This window comes from Hyla sarda, chromosome 5, assembly GCF_029499605.1.
Source record: "Hyla sarda isolate aHylSar1 chromosome 5, aHylSar1.hap1, whole genome shotgun sequence".
NCBI lineage: Eukaryota > Metazoa > Chordata > Amphibia > Anura > Hylidae > Hyla > Hyla sarda.
This window is the reverse complement of record NC_079193.1, coordinates 330,538,313-330,558,970: the sequence shown is the minus strand read 5'-3', so window position 1 is coordinate 330,558,970 and position 20,658 is coordinate 330,538,313. Positions and strand designations below refer to the sequence as shown.

General features: G+C 42.8%; 1 protein-coding gene across 7 annotated transcripts in view; it reads left to right on the top strand.

The window, feature by feature from the left end:
- The window catches only part of RGS22 (regulator of G protein signaling 22), a 176,208-nt gene that overhangs the window by 97,347 nt on the left and 58,203 nt on the right, over window positions 1-20,658 (top strand). For all 7 annotated transcript variants that reach the window (XM_056522387.1, XM_056522382.1, XM_056522381.1 and 4 more), the window contains 2 exons: window positions 11,921-12,043; window positions 15,847-15,948. In XM_056522387.1, coding sequence (XP_056378362.1) covers window positions 11,921-12,043; window positions 15,847-15,948 — 225 coding nt within the window. The remainder of the gene's footprint in view (window positions 1-11,920; window positions 12,044-15,846; window positions 15,949-20,658) is intronic.

Genomic DNA, 20,658 nt, shown 5'->3' with positions numbered 1-20,658 from the left:
ACTTCTCCTAGGCCTGTGGCAACCGGGCCCTTCGACGCAGCGCATGCCAGCGCTGTACACAGCCTCCACAGCATCTATCATCTGCCTCTCAGACATCTAACCATACTGCCATTTATTAAGAACTCTTTCCATCTATAGGAGCTGGTAACTATATGACTATATGAGTTGTCCTTAAACTTTACAATATATATGGATATGGAGTGCAATTTATAAAAAGGGAACTATGCCGGTTTACCATATATCGGATTAGCGGAAGATCCAACTTTACAGCGGATTTTATAATTTTTTTTACTATTTTGTTTTACTATTCTGTATTATTTATACTACCTCCCCACAAGGGCCCTGTGTAAGGAGGTATTAATATTGTTTTTTATTTTTTATTAATGTCTCTCTTTTTATATCATTTTTAATAAATTATTTTTCATCACTTAAAGTGAAGCACAGTCCGATTCTATTTCTATAGTTAATCATCATGTACCATTTATGGTATTAGTCTAGAGGCTTTTGGTATCTCCCCTTTTTTTATTAAATTATTTTATATTTGTACTTTTACATATAGTCTCGAGTAATTTTCTTTGTGAGCTGCACATACCCTATTTCCTAGATTTGTAAATTACTTCTATTAAAAAAAATCTTAATCCTTCCAGTACTTATTAGCTGCTGAATACTACAGAGGAAATTCTTTTCTTTTTGTAATACGGTGCTCTTTGCTGACATCACAAGCACAGTGCTCTCTGGTGACATCTCTGTCCATTTTAGGAACTGTCCAGAGCAGCATATGTTTGCTATGGGGATTTTCTCCTACTCTGGACTGTTCCTAAAATGGAGAGAGATGTCAGCAGAGAGCACTGTGCTTGTGATTCAGCAGAGAGCTCTGTGTTCCAAAAAGAAAAGAAATTCCCCTGTAGTATTCAGCAGCTAATAAGTACTGGAATGATAAAGATTTTTTTAATAGAAGTAATTTACAAATCTGTTTAACTTTCTGGCACCAGTTGATTAAAAAAAAAAAAAAAAAAGTTTTCCACCGGAGTACCCCTTTAATGTTGTGCCTGTTCTAGTGCAACCAAAGAAAGTTACACAGTAATATTAACTACTGATTTTATTTTTTTTTTTATATCCTTTTCCCCAACTGCTCCGGTCCCAAAAAGCAATTCGTTTTTGTTGTCTTTTTTCAGAACATCTATCTGTAGCTTCTATTCTAGTAGGGGAATGGAGGCCGAATAAAGATGTGTCTGCAAATGACAATCACTAAGTAGCAACAAGTTTCTAAAATGTACATTTACTTTGCATTTTTTACATGCACATACATGTGGTATGTTTATATGTATATAAAATTACACGTATCAATACATCTGCATTACAAGCTTTAACAATGCTCTCAGATAGCGCAGCTAGTACTCTTCATGGCAAAGATCCGTCAGAGTCTTATAGCAAAGACACGGAAGTTTACTACCATACTGGGGAATGACTTAATATTGATTGGTTCACGGCCCAAAACAACACTAGAATAAGAGTTGATTTCATTTTTTTTTCTCTTCCAAGAATAAATTATTGCTATCCGAATTTTCCTCCAGAGGCTGCCCCAGGCCATCTATGACATGCAGCCTTAAAATAGAGTAAAATGGAGAGATCTTAGAGTAAAATAAGCCAATCCCCCGACGGGCTCGGAGTGTGATCTGTAATAAATTGTCGATAGATCTATATGAAAAACTACCTAATAACTTCTGGTATTGATAGAGAATTCTTGGAATCGGAGACTATCGTTCCATCACCAATTAGTAATTGTAAGAGGATTGTGTGTGAATACTTGGAGGCTTATACAGCTTGCCAGAAATCCCAACTGCTTAAAGATGGATTATAGGGATCTAGGGAAGTGATGACTGTCTTCTTGAGATTGTGAAAACACTGCCAGGGTGGGAGTTCCAGCCCAGGTCAAATCGGCGCTCATGATCCTCGCTGTGACTCCATACTTCTCCGGCATATGCTGCTACTCTGGTCTCGTGCCACGGACTTGTCCCCTTGACAACTGTGCTGAGATACTTTTCAATACAAACAGCAGTGTTAAACTCATGACCTCATAGGATTACTTGAATGTACTACAAATAAACTCTTTGCCAGTACAAATAATCCATCCCCAAGTAAAAATTTGACTCCATCAGTTTCTTAATCTGGATTTAGGTCTTCCAGGAAGAAAAATTAATTTACATTACAAATTTTTGTGCTAAGTATTTTCACCCAGAAGTGCATGTACGTCAGGGAGGTTAAGATTGTTTGCAGGTTTGCTTTTACTGTTAATATCTTCTGAGTGACTTCATTTTGTAGAAAATTAGAGTACACCCCATAGAAAATAAGCTTTCTGAGCAGGGGAAGTATCACATCACCACTTGTGTTACATCAAGTAGAACGGGACAGGGCTGGTTTATAACCACGCGAGAGGACAACTTGTGAACAGTAGAAGTTTTCCAGGACTATCATTTGAAGAGGCCATCAATATCAGAGTGGTATGGGGTTAACTCCCAGCAGCACCACCAATCAGCTGACTGAGAAGGGCCACATTGTTTTGTTGAGCACTATATATTCTGAGGTGGCTGTGCCTGGTATTGCAGCTAATCAATAAGACTGAACCTACTGTATGTCTGATACCAGGCACCGTCACTACAAAATGTACGGAGCTGTGCCTTGTCATAAAACGGCTACAGCACTTTCCTGATGCACTGTGGCCCCTTCGGTCAGCTTATTAGCAGGGACGCTAGGAATATGATCACAACCAATCTGAAATTGATGGTCTATCCTAAGGATAGATATTAAACTCATCAATTCTAGCTTCTGTATTTGGCTCACAAATCCCTTTGTTCTGCTGCTTAGTCATTTATACATCCACTGCTCAGGAAGGGGCATGTCTGAGGCAAGCACTGGGCCCACTGTCATTCACAATGCATTCACTTTCTCCCTGAGTCTGCTGTGCTGGGTCTCTTCTTCCAGTCATTGCAGGCTGCTCTGTTTCCTCTTTTCTCTATTTTCAGACAGGAATCTGATAGGACAAGAGTGAGCACAGAAGAGTGCTAGTCCTTCCCACACTTACTGGATTTTTGTCCCATCCTGTGCTTCAGATGCCGAAGCTGGACAGGATTATGTTCTGGATGGTATGGGGACTCCTAGTGGTCTTTTTTCATAAGCTATGATTTTTTTTACAAGAAGATAATAATGTTTTTTAATGATGTATATTAGAAAGATTAATTTTTTGCCTAGATGTACAACATAAAAAAACATTTTTGAATCTGACAGTGCCAATTTAAAGGTTCCAGCTAAATGTTTCTGCTAGATATTGTTCCACAATTACTAAGAATAACTTATCTAATGACAGACTACGAAATAAGATGATTGAAGTGATGTGTGCCTAATTTATGAAAAGGCCTGGACACTTGGACTGTCTAAATTACTAACTTTTTGCTATAAGAAGGCATAGATTTTGCACCATTTTACACAAACGGTGACAGACTTCAATGTAAGCGGGGAGCACGAGAGACGCCGCTCTCAATGCAGGGGGCGTACACCAGACGACTAGTTTTGCGTCACTGGCGGACGCTACTTCCGGTCAGCAGGTACGTTGGTCTACAGTGCTAGGGGTGTTTTATATACAGGTGTGTGTTTAAAAACATAACATACTTTTTAAAAACAGTATCAAAAAGTATGAACCTGTCTGAATGAGGAACGCAGATGTAGACTAGTACACAATTTCAAAGAAAAGAGGCGAGATCGTTCCTCTCATTTAACCCTATCGGGCCGAGAGCAGAGAGGTGCATAATGCAATATGCTTCACGTCTTAGCAAATGGATATGTCGATCCTCTCCTAGTGGGACAGCTTCTATGTGCTCTATGCCGGCGAATCGGAGTTCCTCCCCATTATTTCCATGGACCTCTTTCATATGTGTCAGAAAGCGGGGGGCTTTCTACCTTGCTGGGAGTTGTCCTTGGGTGGACCTTTGGGACCTACACAACACCACTTAGGAGAGTCTGGAACACTTGCGTCTTCTGGAGCTCTCGGTTCAGTTGGAACTATGACGGGGTCTTCCTCAGCGAATTCTAGGGTTGGTACAGGGTCCGGACTGGTAGGACTCTGAGTCGCTGATTGTGGTGTGGGAGAGACTGGTGACTGAGTTGGCACTCTGGAAACTGGTGTATAACCCCTTAAGGACCGGGGTTTTTTCCGTTTTTGCATTTTCGTTTTTTGCTCCTTGCCTTTAAAAAATCATAACTCTTTCAAATTTGCACCTAAAAATCCATATGATGGCTTATTTTTTGCGCCACCAATTCTACTTTGTAATGACATCACTCATTTTGCCCAAAAATCTATGGTGAAGCGGGAAAAAAAATCATTGTGCGACAAAATTGAAAAAAAATGCTGTTTTGTAACTTTTGGGGGCTTCCGTTTCTACATAGTACATTTTTTGGTAAAAATGACACCTGATGTGTATTCTGTAGGTCCATACGATTAAAATGATACCCTACTTATATAGGTTTGATTTTGTCGGACTTCTGGAAAAAATCATAACTACATGCAGGAAAATTAATACGTTTAAAATTGTCATCTTCTGACCCCTATAACTTTTTTATTTTTCCGTTTATGGGGCGGTATGAGGGCTCATTTTTTGCGCTGTGATCTGAAGTTTTTAACGGTACCATTTTTGCATTGATAGGACTTATTGATATAAAAAGTGACCAAAAATGCACTATTTTGGACTTTGGAATTTTTTTGCGCGCACGCCATTGACCGAGCGGTTTAATTAATGATATATTTTTATAATTCGTACATTTCCGCACGCGGTGATACCATATATGTTTATTTTTATTTTTATTTACACTGTGTTTTTTTTTTTTATTGGAAAAGGGGGTTGATTCAAACTTTTAATAGGGGAGGAGTTAAATGATCTTTATTCACTTTTTTTTTGCAGTGTTATAGGTCCCATAGGGACCTATAACACTGCACACACTGATCTTCTATGTTGATCACTGGTTTCTCATAAGAAACCAGTGATCAACGATTCTGCCGCATGACTGCTCATGCCTGGATCTCAGGCACTGAGCAGTCATTCGGCGATCGGACAGCAAGGAGGCAGGAAGGGGCCCTCCCGCTGTCCTGTCAGCTGTTCGGGATGCCGCGATTAGCCGCGGCTATCCCGAACAGCCCGACTGAGCTAGTCGGGAACTTTCACTTTCACTTTTAGCCGCGCGGCTCAGCTCTGAGCGCGCGGCTAAAGGGTTAATAGCGCGCGGCGCCGCAATCGGCGCTGCGCGCTATTAGAGGCAGGTCCCGGCTTCACTATGACACCGGGCCCGCCGTGATATGAAGCGGGGTTACTGTGTAACCCCGCGTTATATCAGAAGAGCAGGACCAAGGACGTACCGGTACGTCCTTGGTCCTTAAGGGGATAAACTGGAGCCAACGGTGACAGGACTGGAGCTGGAATAGAAATTAATGTTGGTGGAACAGACCCCAAGGCTGGTGAGACACAGAAGACCACAGGCTGACTTGGGGAAAACATAGGGAAGTCCATAGATGGATGAATCCCCTCGCCTGGGACGTACTCTCTTGCAGGTCCAGCAGCTGGAGGAGATGGTATGGGGAGCGATGAACAACTTGTGACTCATACCCAGGCTTTTGCACTTTGTACACGTCGGAGTCCGGATAGGGTAGGCCATCACTGTGTACGGTTCAGTCTCCCAGATAGAGTCCAATTTATGGGTTCTTGGAAACTTCCGCAGCCACATTTTAGTGCCCAATTGAAGGGGTTAGGCAGAAGCATCGTCCATCTTCTTGCTGACAATTTCTTTAGCCTCTTGGATTCTTCTCTGGTGGTCAGAGACCCACTCCAGGGAGGCTTGCAGAGAGTTGTTGAACGGGGCTTTGAGCCCACATGTTCAGTCTTTAGGCAGCTGTCCATGGCGCCCCATCATCAAGTAGAAAGGGGTGTACCCCGTAGAACAGTGGACTGTGTTATTATAAATCTCCAATAGTTCAAGCACCAGTCGGGGCCACTCTTCTTGTCTTGACACAGAAGCTGCTCGCAACATGTGGATAAAGACTTGATTGATGTGTTCACAGAACCCTTTCTCCTGGGGGTGGTAAGCAGTAGTCCGGAGTTTCTTGCAGGCATGGAATTGACACAGTTCTTGGAAGAGTTTGGCCTCGAAGGCCATTCCACTGTCCGTTAGGACAAACTCCGTTAGGACAAACCCAATTGGAGTAGAACATCTGGGCCGCTGTCTTGGCTGTGAGGTCTTTAACGGGTACAACAACAACACATTTGGAGTAGTGATCCACCATGGTGAGAGCATAAGTGTACCTGGACCGGGTAGGAGATAACTTGACATGGTCTAGCACGACCAACTGGTTAGGCCTTTCACTCTGGATGGAATGGAGGGGTGCTCTGGCGTCCTTGCACACATTCTTGGGGACGTTACAGACTGCACATTCACTGCACCATTTCTCAATGTCGGTCCGCATTCCGATCCAGTAGAATCTGCTCCTGACAGTAGCTGCTGTCTTGTGGACTCCAAAGTGTCCCTACTGATCATGGTGTGCATTGAGGACCATCGCCGTGTCTCTTCGGGGAACCAGAATCTGATGAAGTCGATCACCAGAGACCAGATCCAAAGAATTTTGGCACAACAGTCGCTTGTGCACAAACAGTCGCTTCCTCTGTCGCCACAGATGTTTCAGCTCATAATCACACTGGGTCTGGCATAGACGGGTTGGTACCTTTTTCGCCAGCAGGTAGTCCAACAGATCTCCCATGACTCGACTTTCATCTTGAAGCTCCTGACCATGCACGGGGTAGGCCAGTTCTTGACAACTTCTACCTTCAGGATTGTGCTGGACTCCCTCGGCACTGACAACATGACCAAGGTAGTGTACCTGAGGTTTAAGTAAGTGACATTTTGACGGCTTGATCTTCAGCCCATGCTTGATCAGGACTTGGATGACGTCTGACATATGACTGAGGTGCTCCTGGTAGGACTTGGAACACACAATGACATTGTCCAGGTACAATAGGACACTAATTTCAGATGGCCCAGGCATCTTTCCATCAAACATAGCAGGGGCATTACACAGCCCAAACGGCATACTTTTAAACTTGAACAGTCCCATGGGTGTCACAAAGGTGGTCTTCTCCCGGTCTTCCACGGCCATGGGCACCTGCCAATATCTGCTGGTTAAGTCCAGGGTGGAGAAAGAAGCAGCAGACCCGAGAGCTGTGAGTTACTCCACGATCCTTGGCAGAGGATAAGGGTCCTTATGTGTGACATTGCTCAGTTTCCTGTAGTTGACACAAAAGTGGATGGTTCCGTCTTTTTTCTTGACCAGGACAAGTAGCGGCGCCCAAGGACTCTCACTTTCTTGGATGACGTCTGTCTCTTTCATGTCGGCCAGCATCTTCTTCACAGTCTGATACATACCTGGCGTGACCGGGCGGTGTCTTTCCTTCATAGGGGGACTGTCGCCTGTAAGGATTCGTTGTTGGAACATTGATGTATGCCCGAAATCTGTGGGGTGTTTGCTTAAAGCTTCATGGTACCTTTTGGCAACATTGATGACTCCCCTGATTTGATCCCTTGGGGTAGTGTCATCTCCAACTTGGAGTTGTACCCACCAGGGCTCGGGAGGACTCGTACTGGATCCTTCAGCCACTTGGACTGCACGCTGTCAGGCCACCATACGTTCCATTAAGATGTCCTTCGACTCCATGAGATACAACTGGGCTACTGGGGTGTATTTGGGTAACACCGTAGCAACATCAGACAAGTTGACTATCCGGACTGGAACTCTCCCGTTGGTAACAGTGACAAGGCTTCTGATTCTCGCAGCTCGGACAAGAGGGTGGTCTTCTAGTTGCAGAGGCTCCAACAGGGCTTGATAGTCTCTATTCTTGACTCCGGGACATGCACGACACCAGATGATAGTCTCTGTGTGGGGTTGCAAGGTCACCAACCTGATGTCATGTACTCTAACTTGCTTGTTGGCAAACTTCTGCTCCGCTTGTAGAACCTTCAAGTGGTGCTGCGCCGCTAAGTACCTGTTCTCCCAACTGAATGGTTGGCTCCCAGTATCCATGTCTGGGGATTGGTTGCCCATTACCCGCAACTATTCTGAAGTTAACATCCTCCGGTTCACACAATAAACTGTCATCCCAATGTTGATAGAAAACATTTTAGGTATAGTAGACACTTGTGACCCTGTATCTATCAATGTCTCCAATTGTACACCTTCTACAATTATTTTTACATTGGGGCAGGAGGCGACATAAAGTGAGAGTCCTGACTTAGGGCATTCTGGGATTGAACCTGATGACTGTTTTCCTGAGGGCCAGTCTGCGACCTCAGAGGAAATCCGTTTAAATCCCAACACTGTGTTTTCCAATGTCCGGGTTTATTACAATGGGTACAAAAGGGTCTTTGAGTCCCTGGAGGTCTATAGGTGGAGGGTTGTGGGGGTTGAAATTGTGGGGAGCAGGAGCAAAGCTAGGTTCTCTATGCAGGGGCGGTTCACGGTCAGGTGGAGTGGACCGGGTGGCAAGCTCCTTCACAGCCTTAGTCAACAGTTCAATGTCTTGCCTAACACTCTGTAAATCTGAGATGGCGGTGAGCTCCCTCTAACTCAATCCCGGACTCAATCATTTGGATAGCCAGTCTCTTGAAAGCGGGGTATGACATGTTGGGGTTTTGGACTGCTAACATTCTCAGCTGGGCTTTGTCCCAATTATTATGAGCCCCATCAACAAATCTGTCTAGTAACACTTTATTGCCCTGCTGGGGAGTTATACCGTCTAGTTTTTGGACAGTCTCTAGGGCTGTTGAAAATATTATGAGAGATATTTTTTAATATACAATATCATTGTAATCTGTGAAGCAAGGGTATAGGAAACAAGATGGATGAACTGACCTCGGAACAAGTTAAATATATAAGTTCAGCTAGCTGAATGCTATAGATAGAATTGCTAAGCTAAGAAGTATTTCATGACACACTATATACTATTTCAGGGGAATAGTCACGTAGTCACGTTGATACTTCAGAGAAGTACCATATATGTAAGGTTAGTAGTATCCAATCAGATAACAATGTTGCCATGACATAATGCATACACCCATGAGGTATATAGCCAACCCACTAGGAGGAGATATATACTATATAGGTATATTTATGGATAGTAGACACAGGATTACTTAGGATAAACACATCCACATATATAAAGGACACACTTCAATCATAGTAAACACACCCAAAGTTATGGTATATAAGTTCAGGAACGAAAGAAGAAGCTAAGCTAAGCTAACGAAGGAGGAAGGAAGGCGGGGCCAAGCCAGACCTAACCAAGCCAGATGCTAACAGAGGCAGCCATCTTAGAAGAACTTCAAGATGGATCCAACACACAGAAACCCCATCTGGTGAGACAAGTCTAAGGACATGCCTACATAACCTTCCTACTGTATCTACTTATGTTGAGGACTGCCTTTACATGAAGATTTCTTGTTTTATGTCTGCCATAATGTCAAGAAGATTACAATAAATGTATGTTTTTTTTACAAGCAAGAACTCGCTTGTTCTCTGTGGTTGACCGTGTCATAGTTACCAGTAATATTTAACAAGGGCATTCTGTAGAGCTTCAACATATGCTCTCAAAGTCTCACCTGACTTCTATCGCCTTTCATACAGCCTGAGATGTACCTCTGAGGGAGAATGGGACTCAAAAACCTGGTACAGTTCTTCAAAGATCTGCTCTACAGTTGCCTTCTCGGAAGCTGGCCAGGTGCCGACTTCCTCTAACGCTGGTCCTTGTAGTTTTCCTGTGAGCAATTGCACATGTTGATTAGGAGGGAAAAAGTAAAAGACAAACAAACTCTGGATCCTTTCCTTGAAATCCCTCAGGGTGAAGGGATCTCCACTGTAGGTAGGGAGAACAGGGTTCCCCATGAATACCAGTGCAGACACTGGAACACCAGGGTTGTTAATGTGGACTGCAGGCAAAACTGGTAATATTCCGGCTGCTGGGGCAGGTTATGACCCCACTGCTGGAGATGGAGGGGCACTGTCGACCAGTTAATCTGGAGAGCTGGGTTCTGAAATCTTGGGCGATTTTCAGTGCGCTGTCTCTTTAAGAAGAATAAGGTGCTGTCCCCTTTAAGAAAATTGCTGAAGTTCTGCAGTGGCTTAGACTTGGCTAGTGGGGTACTGTAGTGGATGCTCCCTCTCTATTTTGCAGGCACCCGGTACTAATTTGTCTTGCGAATAGACTTAATAACACCAGTGGGTTAATTCTGAATGCTACCGGCACCGGAGACTTGCTGCTGATAATCGTTAGTGTTGACAGAGCATGCGCTGCAGTGGGTGCTTGATAGAAGACATTGGAGCCGGGCGCAGCCGCCGGAACCTCCAATATCGCTGCGCCCAGGGAACTTCCTGTTTTGGTCCGGTCGGCAAAGTCTTCCCCTGTGCAACACAGGGCGGCTCTTTGATTCCTTTTCGCTGTGCTGAAGAGGCGTCATCGCTGGGGACTGATGGGGCGGAGCTGCGACCGCTCGCGCGCACGCGTGGGAAACACTGGACTAAATTAACCCTTTTAGGTACTGACTCTTTATACTCCAGAGTGGCAAACAGTCTTTTCTTCACCTCCCCCTCTATTTCACATGCGCCACGAGTAAAACACTTTTCATAGGCAAAGTCCCGTACACTTTCTGACGCAAACTTTATGCGCATCGGCATTCGATTTTCTTGTAGACAATATTGGACACAGTTCAGACTAGGGGGGAGGACTTGTGGCATAAGGCACACACCCGTATCCTGTTTGTGACGCCAAAAGTTGTGGTAATAGCGGGCTGTATGGTGCAGAGCAGATATTGTTGCCCTAGGGGGAGATGGTATTAACCCCTTGTGTTCGTGACGCCAGGGCGTAGTTTAGCCTTAACCACCCAAAGGTATACTGCTGGATCCTGGGCTAGGCAATGAAGACGCCAAGTTACGGACAACGGTAACTTTACTGAGGGTAGACAGTCTATGCAGTACAGCTGGGTCCAAGGAGGTGACCAGTGATACAGAGACCTCGCAGGTTTGCTGGGACTTGTAGTAGACAGGAGAATTTAGTGCAGGCCATGCTGAATAGACAGAAGACTTGACTTGACTGACCGGACTGTGACTTTAGCTTACTTTGCACTTGGCTTGTGGCTGCAGGACTTGACTTGAGACTGCAGGACTTGACATGTAGCTGCAGGACTTGACTTAAGGCCTCCAATGTTCTGGACACACACACTAAGACGACTTGACTGCACTGGACCTGAGGAACAAGAGAGAGAAGCTAGCTCCACGCACGGTTTATATGGGGGAGACTAGCAGGGAGCCCATAGGTCACCTTTGGGGTCAGCTGGTCACTAGTACCTCCTGGGTAACAATCATATGGTACATTTATTAAAGATACAACACATAATATAATACAAAACATATTTACATGGGGGAAACAACTGCAGGGGCCCTGGGGACACTGGGAGACCCTGACAGGGCAAAAAAAAAGTACGGGGAAACACCATCCCGTACTGGACCACCACAGTAGCTACTATTATTTCCTGCTGAATGTGTTGGGCAGTGTCATATATATGGTATTAGGCCTGAAGACTGGTGGAAACACATTGATAAATAGGGATAAATTTCTTGTTAAAGTAACAATACATGTACATTTTCTCCCTGTTCGAGCTTGGCTTGACTCTCGAGGTGAACATGAAAAGCTGCGTAATGGCAAGGCTAAGCCTGAAAGAGTTCGTCTTCTGTACCCTATGTATTGTAATATGGACTTTTTGGAAAAAGTAGTAAGTTTAACAATGGAAGGAATCAGGTTGTTTTGCAGATGAATGATGGTGTACTGCTTGGTTACAGAGTGCAGATACAAGCTACGGTGTTCTGAAGAGTTCCAAGATTGAGAAAATGTTGCAAGCTCTGAATCTGGACTCTCGGGCTGGGTATTTCTTCACAACCTTCTGTGAGCAGTCAGGGAACAAGGTATGCTACAGAAGAGCCGAAAAATGAATAACTTGTAATGAGGTTTTAGGAAAATACAGAGCTGATTGTACCATAACTGTACATGAGTTTCTTGGTCCAGGACACTGTGTTCCATTATACAGAGACAGTTCATAGATAAAACCCCGAGAGTGCGATAAATCAGGAAAATGACAGGATTCTCTTTTGTTGTTCTGAATGTTGTGATCTAACCTCTGCTACAATGTTATTTATCAGATGGGACATTCTTTCTTATTCGTAATATTTTCCTTGTTCTGTATTGTGATCCGCACACACAATAGGTTCTATAATTTTGTCCTAGAGTTAGGGTTTGGTTTAATATCATGAAGAGTGAACCAAAATTAGGGTAATTCATAAAACTCTCCTGTAGTTTGAATGTTATTCTTATAGAAAGGGTTTAACCTGAAGAGAACCATCAGAGTCAACATGGCCTCTTCCATGGATAAGAGCAACTCTGGCCCAAGGCACCCTTTAGCCTGTTCAGCTGGCTGTCTTTTGAAATTTACATAACCCCCTATTATGTTTCAGAGCTATGTGGCTTAAAATTTTTTTTTCCCAGCTGCTTGCATAAAAAAACAAAACAAAACAGACTTCCCTCCTGCTGCTCTCCCGTTGCATCAGGTATTGCTGAGTCGTCCTCTGGCAGTCTTCTTCCTTGTTCCCAGGGGTTGACACGTCAGACTGCTGCTTGTCTAACTGCGGAAATGTTCCTCCTCTGCCAGTGAGTGGCAGTGTGACTTATTGGGCCGCGGATGACCATGACCGGGGCTCAACACTTTACACAGCAGTTCAGTCAATCACTCGCAGATGAAGAACATTGCAGCAGCCAGCGGTTAGCTGAGCAGCAGTCTGACGTGTTGACCCCTGCAAACAAGGAAGACGACCGCCAGAGGACTGGGTAGTGATACCAGGGAGAGGTTATTTCATTCTTTTTGTTTTAATGCAGGCAGCTGGGCAGCACAATTATTTACATAACTCCAGCCATCTTGGCTTTCTGGCCACCTTTGGCAGCCGCAAGCAGACTGGAGGGGGCTGGCATGTCGAAACCCAGCACACTTTTCATAAAGCCCCTTGACCGCATAATAACACAGCAGTCAGAAGAAAGATTGAGAAAGGGTTGTCATTGAGAAACAGGAAAATTCACTCTTCCTACTGGAAACCGGTGACTTAAGGCTTTACATTTAAGAGAACCTGTCCCCATCATTTGACCCCTAAGCATAGAGGATAAGTCCTGCCAATAATTGATTTTGCCAATAAAGTTTATTTAGATTTGAGCGTGTATGATCCAGCAGTGCATGAAAACACATTTACTTCTAATCCTTATCCATTTCACACACATCCCATATACATCTACAATCTTTAACCAAATGAGTCCAGTACTAAAAAGTTACCCTTTAAAATGCTGCATTATAAAGCAATATTTTTTTTATTTCTAAGTTTATTCAAATTTGTTTCTTTTTGTGTTGGACTTTCTTGTTATGTAAAAATAGAACTGATATCATTTTACCATCATTTGGATAGTAAGAAGCCAAGTTATTTTTTTTTTTTAGCAATAGTGATAGAACAGACTGAAATTGGTGTCTAGGGGTAATTATTTTATGTTTGAGGTAAAAAACACATTCTGCATGGCAGGAATCTATTAATGCCTGCACACCTGACACTCATGCAAAATTCTTTCGTGTCATGCATGATATTTATTATGATGGTATGGGGATTCAGAGAGGTGTGCACTTTTTCGAGGGGGAGGCGATTTTATTTTATTTGTTTACTTTAATTTTTTTCCCATTTCACCATAGTTCACCATAGCTCTGCTGTGCTGCTGGGACCCAGCGATTGTTGTCCCAGAAGCTGACAGTCTAGATCAGTGGTCTTCTACCTGCGGACCTCCAGATGTTGCAAAACTACAACTCCCAGCATGCCCGGACAGCCAACGGCTGTCCGAGCATGCTGGGAGTTGTAGTTTTGCAACATCTGGAGGTCCACAGGTTGAAGACCACTGGTCTAGATATTAATGGGGGAGATCAACTCGCTTCTTTCATTTTTAACAAGACCTTTGCAAAATTAAAGAAGTGATCTGATTGGTTGCTATGGGCAACTCGGCAACTTTTCCTCTGGACAGGTTTCGATTTATCTCCCCCCATTGTCTTTGGTATTCCAGGAAAAAACTTTTTTTTTCTATATATCAACTGGCTCCAGAAAGTTAAACAGATTTGTAAATTACTTCTATTTAAAAATCTTAATCCTTTCAGTACTTATGAGCTTCTGAAGTTAAGGTTGTTCTTTTCTGTCTAAGTGCTCTCTGATGACACGTGTCTCGTGAACCGCCCAGTTTAGAAGAGGTTTGCTATGGGGATTTGCTTCTAAACTGGGTGTATCCCGAGACACGTGTCATCAGAGAGCACTTAGACAGAAAAGAACAACCTTAACTTCAGAAGCTCATAAGTACTGAAAGGATTAAGATTTTTAAATAGAAGTAATTTGCAAATCTGTTTAACTTTCTGGAGCCAGTTGATATATATATATATATATATATATATATATATATATATATATATAAAAGTTTTTTCCTTGATAATCCCTTTAACAGTAATGTACAGCTTCTGACCTGGATGCTATCACCTGGTGTACGACCTGGACCAGAGGGTGTTAGTTACAACCAGGGGACACTTTATGCTGTGATCATAGTGGGGAAGGGTTCCATACAAATACAGCAACTCTGCAGGCTGACACACCGCTAGCTAGACTGCGCAAAAGGCACCTGCTACTTCTACCCCACCATCTCCCTTCTACCCTTTAGTTACCCAAAAATGACAGACAACAGGTAACTTTCTTAGGTGGACGTGGGGGTCGGCCACAGCTTTATTAATTCCGTTAAATGACAAACCATTAACCTCAAACCTCCTGTAGGTTGGTAACCAGAGAGGAAGCACACTGCCAGCCGCCGGCATTAGCCGACGGGCAACTCAGCCATCTACCTCCCTTCTTAATAAACTAACTCCTGTACCGCCAGCTGTGACTTAAAGAAAGACAAAACCAATACAGAACACTCCCAAAGCTATCACATTATCACAACTCATAATAAAATACAGTCCTACAAAAGTGTAAAACTAAAGTTAATTCTTTTTTTTTTCTTTTTTTTTTATAACTATAATAATTTTCTCCTTTTTTTTCTTTTTTTGAAAAAAAACTTTCTTACTTTATATATATATATATATATATATATATATATATATATATATATATATATAAAAACAGGGGGTTACAACAAAAACACATAACAAAGAGGGCGGAAGGGTGGGAACTCCTGCTGGATCAAACAGTAAGAGGAAGGGGAGGGGGGAAAACACTGGTATATATCTCCTTACTGCCCGACCCCTTCCTGTCTGGGACTCCTCCCCTTTATTAACCCCTGATGATACCCGGCCCTCACTGCTATACATAAAGGGAATGCGGGGAGGGGGGCTGACTACTGTGGGCTGCCACAACACCCCTTCTCACAGTCCGTGCCACCTAGCCCTAACACGGCCCGGTGGCACCCATTATATATTTAAGCTATGATGCCAGAAAGCAGTTGAGGGGGTAATTCAGTATTAGATAAAACAGGTGTCTGCTTTGGTCCCAAAAAACAGCACCACTCTTATTTCAAAAAAAGGAAGAGAAAAAAAAAATCCTTTACCCACTTACAGTATCTGGATTGCAGTAGACACTAGAGCAACCACCGAATAGTCGGTTATCCTAGTAATATCTCAATAGATAACAATGTTATTATTACGATTTAATTTCAGCTGTGGGAGAATGGTGTCCACTTCTGGTTTGATCTACAGTCCTATCATCACTTGTTCTACCAAGAGACTTTACAACCTTTCAAACTGCGCAGACAATCCCAAGTAAGTGGTAAATCTGAGGAACGAGATGTTATGTGCCGAGTATGAACAGATTGCATAATGTTCTTCGTATTTTATGATTCTTATGAATTCCGCTTAGGGAATATTGTCTGTGTTAGTGAGATGGACCCTTGTTTGAACCCAAAACATATGATGTACACCCCTATCAAATCTCCTGAATCTCGCTACAGGATTATTAGAAACTGAGCTTGTTGCTTTTTTATCACAAATCATCAAAAACATCGGTGTCCAAAGATTTAAAGGACAATGTCACTTTCCTGCTATAAATACAGATTTTCGTGATAGTAGTGATGAAGTATTGGGTATAGAATATTATTGATAGAAAGGGCGTCTCGCTACAGGTTACACTGAAATATATGCTGCGACAAATTGTAATAAAATGTTTTTATATTTGTGTGCAGGATTGGGACAAAATCTCTTGGAGGGAGATTTATCAAAACCTGTGCAGAGGAAAAGTTGCTGAGTTGCCCATAGCAACCAATCAGATCGCTTCTTTCATTTTGCAGAGGCCTTGTTAAAAATGAAAGAAGTGATCTGATTGGTTGCTATGGGCAACTGGGCAAATTTTCCTCTGCACAGGTTTTGAGAAATCTTTCCCTTGGTGCCCAAAGCTAAAGTTTCAGAATGAACCCCTTTCTTGGTCCCTAAAGTTTCAAATGACAGCGAAAACGACATTACTGTAGAGGAAAGCGCTCGTCCTACTCTGAAAGGACTCCACATCCAAATATTTGTGCAAACAAAGTGAAAAAATAAATAAAAATAATCTATAAATTGGGCCCCTTTCCCAGTTGCCACCCTAGGTGGCTGCCAAAGAAGCCAACCCTTCAACCACCGGTGTTTCTGGTAAATGAAGCCCAATCATAACTGTAAATGGAACCTAAAAAATATTTTTCAAAATATTATAATCTGGTGTCACAACCTGACGAGTATGAAGGGTAATAATATAATATAATAATGAGCAGCACTACATAGGCACAGCTAATCTCTCCCCACAGAAGGAGTCTCTTGCTTTTGCTGAAACTTCTTTTAAAGGGTCACTCTCATTAAAACTATTTTTTTTGCACTCCTTATGGTAAATAAAAAATATTTCTTACACTTTGTTTAAAAAAAATGAAGTTTTCTATGTTTTATTTGTGCTTAAAAAAGCTCAAGAGCACATTTTCCCCCATCTTATACACAGACTTAGGACCGAAGTCCAAACACAGGAAGTGCAGCCTGGAGTGCTGAGGGGGGGGGGGGGGGGAGGGTGTCCAGCCTCATCCAATCATAGCTCCTCTCACACTTAACTGCCATATGCTGTTGGTTGGACACCCCCCCCCCCTCAGCACTCCAGGCTGCACTTCCTGTGTTTGGACTTCGGTCCTAAGTCTGTGTATAAGATGTGGGAAAATGTGCTCTTGAGCTTTTTTAAGCACAAATAAAACATAGAAAACTTCATTTTTTTAAAACAAAGTGTAAGAAATATTTTTTATTTACCATAAGGAGTGCAAAAAAAAATTGTTTTAATGAGAGTGACCCTTTAAAAGAAGTTTCAGCAAAAGCAAGAGACTCCTTCTGTGGGGAGAGATTAGCTGTGCCTATGTAGTGCCTATTAGAAATATTTTTTATTTATTTACCATAAGGAGTGCAATAGCAAAAATGTGTTCTAATGAGAGTGCCCATTTAACCAACATAATGCTCCACCTCTCTGTGTAAAAAAGAGGTTCTTCAGCAGCTGCATTGTATTGTACAATGTTGTCTCCCAGCTGCTGCAATTCAACATACAGTAATTCACGTCTCAGATGCTCTAGACCATCTTTTTTTAAATTTTTTATTTAAAGATGAGGGACAGAAATCTTCCCCTTATGGCCTAACTCACACGATATTCCGCAAATATCATGTTCCCCAGGAATAAGGACTGCTCGGAAAAGCGCCGTCCCTATAGATGGCGATACATTACCGAGCAGATTCCGCTGAGAGAATGAACAAGTTCATTCTTTCGGCGGAGAGCGGAATTGGAATTTCTGCGGCCCAAGCAACGGTTGCGGAAATTCCTCCCTGTGCATGGCGCAGCAGAATCCCATTGAAAACGGAATTTCCGTGTCGATTTCGCCTCATAGGCCTCATTCACAGAGCAGAAAATTTGCGGAATATCTGTAAAATACGGGCGAACATTTGACACACAGCACATTCCGTCGGCGCCTTGACCGTTCAGAAATGCGCCGTCTCCATAGACTGCAATGCTTTTCCAAGCAGATCCTGCTAATGTTCACCTAATGGATTTTCCTGGTGGAAATAACTGATAAGGATTTTCAATACACGGCAGACATCTCTGAGGCTGATACTTGGATTTTCGTTACTGTTCCCCAGCAAGATAAATGTGAGCATTTACTCTAGCGGTTTCCAAACAGTGTGTCTCCAGCTGTTGCAAAACTACAACTCCCAGCATGTCCAGACAGCCGAAGGCTGTCTGGGCATGCTGGGAGTTGTAGTTTTGCAACAGCTGAGGACACACTGCTTGAAAAACCCTGATTTATTCTTTTTCATTGCTAGTAAGGGTTCAATTAAAGCCAAATGGAAGGATATACAAGGAACTATGATTGGCGGAAAAGCATGGGATAGAGTCTTTTGCTGGTTCTGCAGCACTGGTCATACGTAAAATATGTATATGACATAAGAGCGGCAGACTGAAAAGCCAATGTTGGAAAGATCAGACCAACCTACTTTCAAAAGCGCCAAAAAATATTATATCTTTAGAGCCAGTCTTTCAATTATAACAAACCTTGCATACTTTGGCATCATTTTTTTTTCTTAAACATGTCATGAAAGTTAGTGAACCTTGACACTTTCTTTATTACATCATTGAATAACATTGCATAAAAAATGAACTGTTTATATGAGATTTTTAATGGCGAGAATTAAAATATATCCTGGAATGAAGTTCTCCTCCAACGGCAAAGCAAACTTCTGTGTGTTTTAACTATAGCGGTAAGATATATTCTGCAGCTCAACTACCTAATACACCGTGCACTCTGCTGTGGTAAAGGAGGCTCTTAGCGCACTTTTTGATCAAAATGTGTCCCCCATCCACCACGCGGAGGTGGCCTCATTTCGGATGGGACCCTAACACTCATTTCACTCACCTCTGCTGGGCATATGACCTCTGACTGGGTGACATGCTGGATCCACTATCAATTAAAAAAAAAAACTCACGTGAAACAGGGGAGGGGTGCACGGCTACAGAGGGTGCCACTCCCCCTAAATTGCACAACAAAAAGAAATATAGCCAGCACAACTACCTAATACACGGGTGCACGCTGCTGTGGTAAATACAAAGTATACAAAAAAGAAGGCTGCAGCAGCACTCTTGGTCAAAAAATGGAGACTCAGTGCACCTTTTGATCAAAACGTGTCCCCCATCCACCACGCGGTGGTGGCCTTATTTCGGATGGGACCCTAACACTCATTTCACTTACCTCTGCTGGGCATATGGCCTCTGACTGGGTGACATGCTGGATCCACTATCAGTTTATAAATTGTGGTCCCTCCGCGTGGTGGATGGGGGACATGTTTTGATCAAAAAGTGCGCTAAGAGCCTCCATTTTTGGACCAAGAGTGCTGCTGCAACCTTCTTTTTTGTATAAGTCTGATAGTGTTACATTTCCATTGATTGTATCAGAAGTATTACGCTTAGGCTGGGTTCAAATAGGCAAAAAATGTGCCGAATGTCTCAACGAAAATTTCCGCAAATTTGACTAACCGTTGACACTAGGACTGCCCACAAATGCCCTGCCTCATAGACGGCAATACATTTACTTGCGGACTTCGCAGAAAGAATTGACTTGACTATTCTTTCTGCAGATACTGGAATCAGAATTTCCACGGCAGAAACATCTGGCGTAGAAATTCTGCCGTATGAACAATGCAGCAGAATTTCCATTAAAATCAATGGAATGCTGTGGAGTGTCTGTACAGAATATATAAAATATTCCGCACAGGCATTTTGCCATGTAAACATAGCTTAAAGGGGTACTCCGGCAGAATTATTATAATTTTTTTTTTTCAAATCAACTGGCTCCAGAAAGTTCTACAGATTTGTAAATGACTTCTATTAAAAATCTTAATCCTTCCAGTACTTATGAGCTGTTGTATGTTGAAGTTGAGTAGTTCTTTTCTGTCTGATGACAGTGCTCTCTGTAGCATACTGCAGCTAATAAGTACTGGAAGGATTAAGATTTTTTAATAGAATTAATATATAAATCTGTTTAACTTTCTGGAGCCAGTTGATATAACAAAAATTTGCATAGTGCTAGACATGCATTTTTGACATCCTCAAAGACATTTTTCCCAGTTTACAGGCTTGAGAGGGGGCGCATCATTGGTCTGAGAGAAAGAGGATAATCATTTTGAAGAATAGCCCATCATCTAAGCCGTTCTGTCTAGGCTGTTAGTAGGTGATGGAAGCAGTGGAGGGCACGTACACATAGCAAACAGTCTCCGGATGGCCCAGACAGACCAACTTGTAGACTGTACATAGAGAATAGTCTCCGGATGACCTAGACAGACCAACTGTAGACTGTAGATCCAGCGACAAGCATGAGCAACTCCCACAGTTTCCTTGTCCACCATCCAGATACATGTGGCACCTTTATTATACACCCCTATCTCTAGCCATAGAATTTTCAGGTCATTAACAGAAGGAAATTTAGGCTT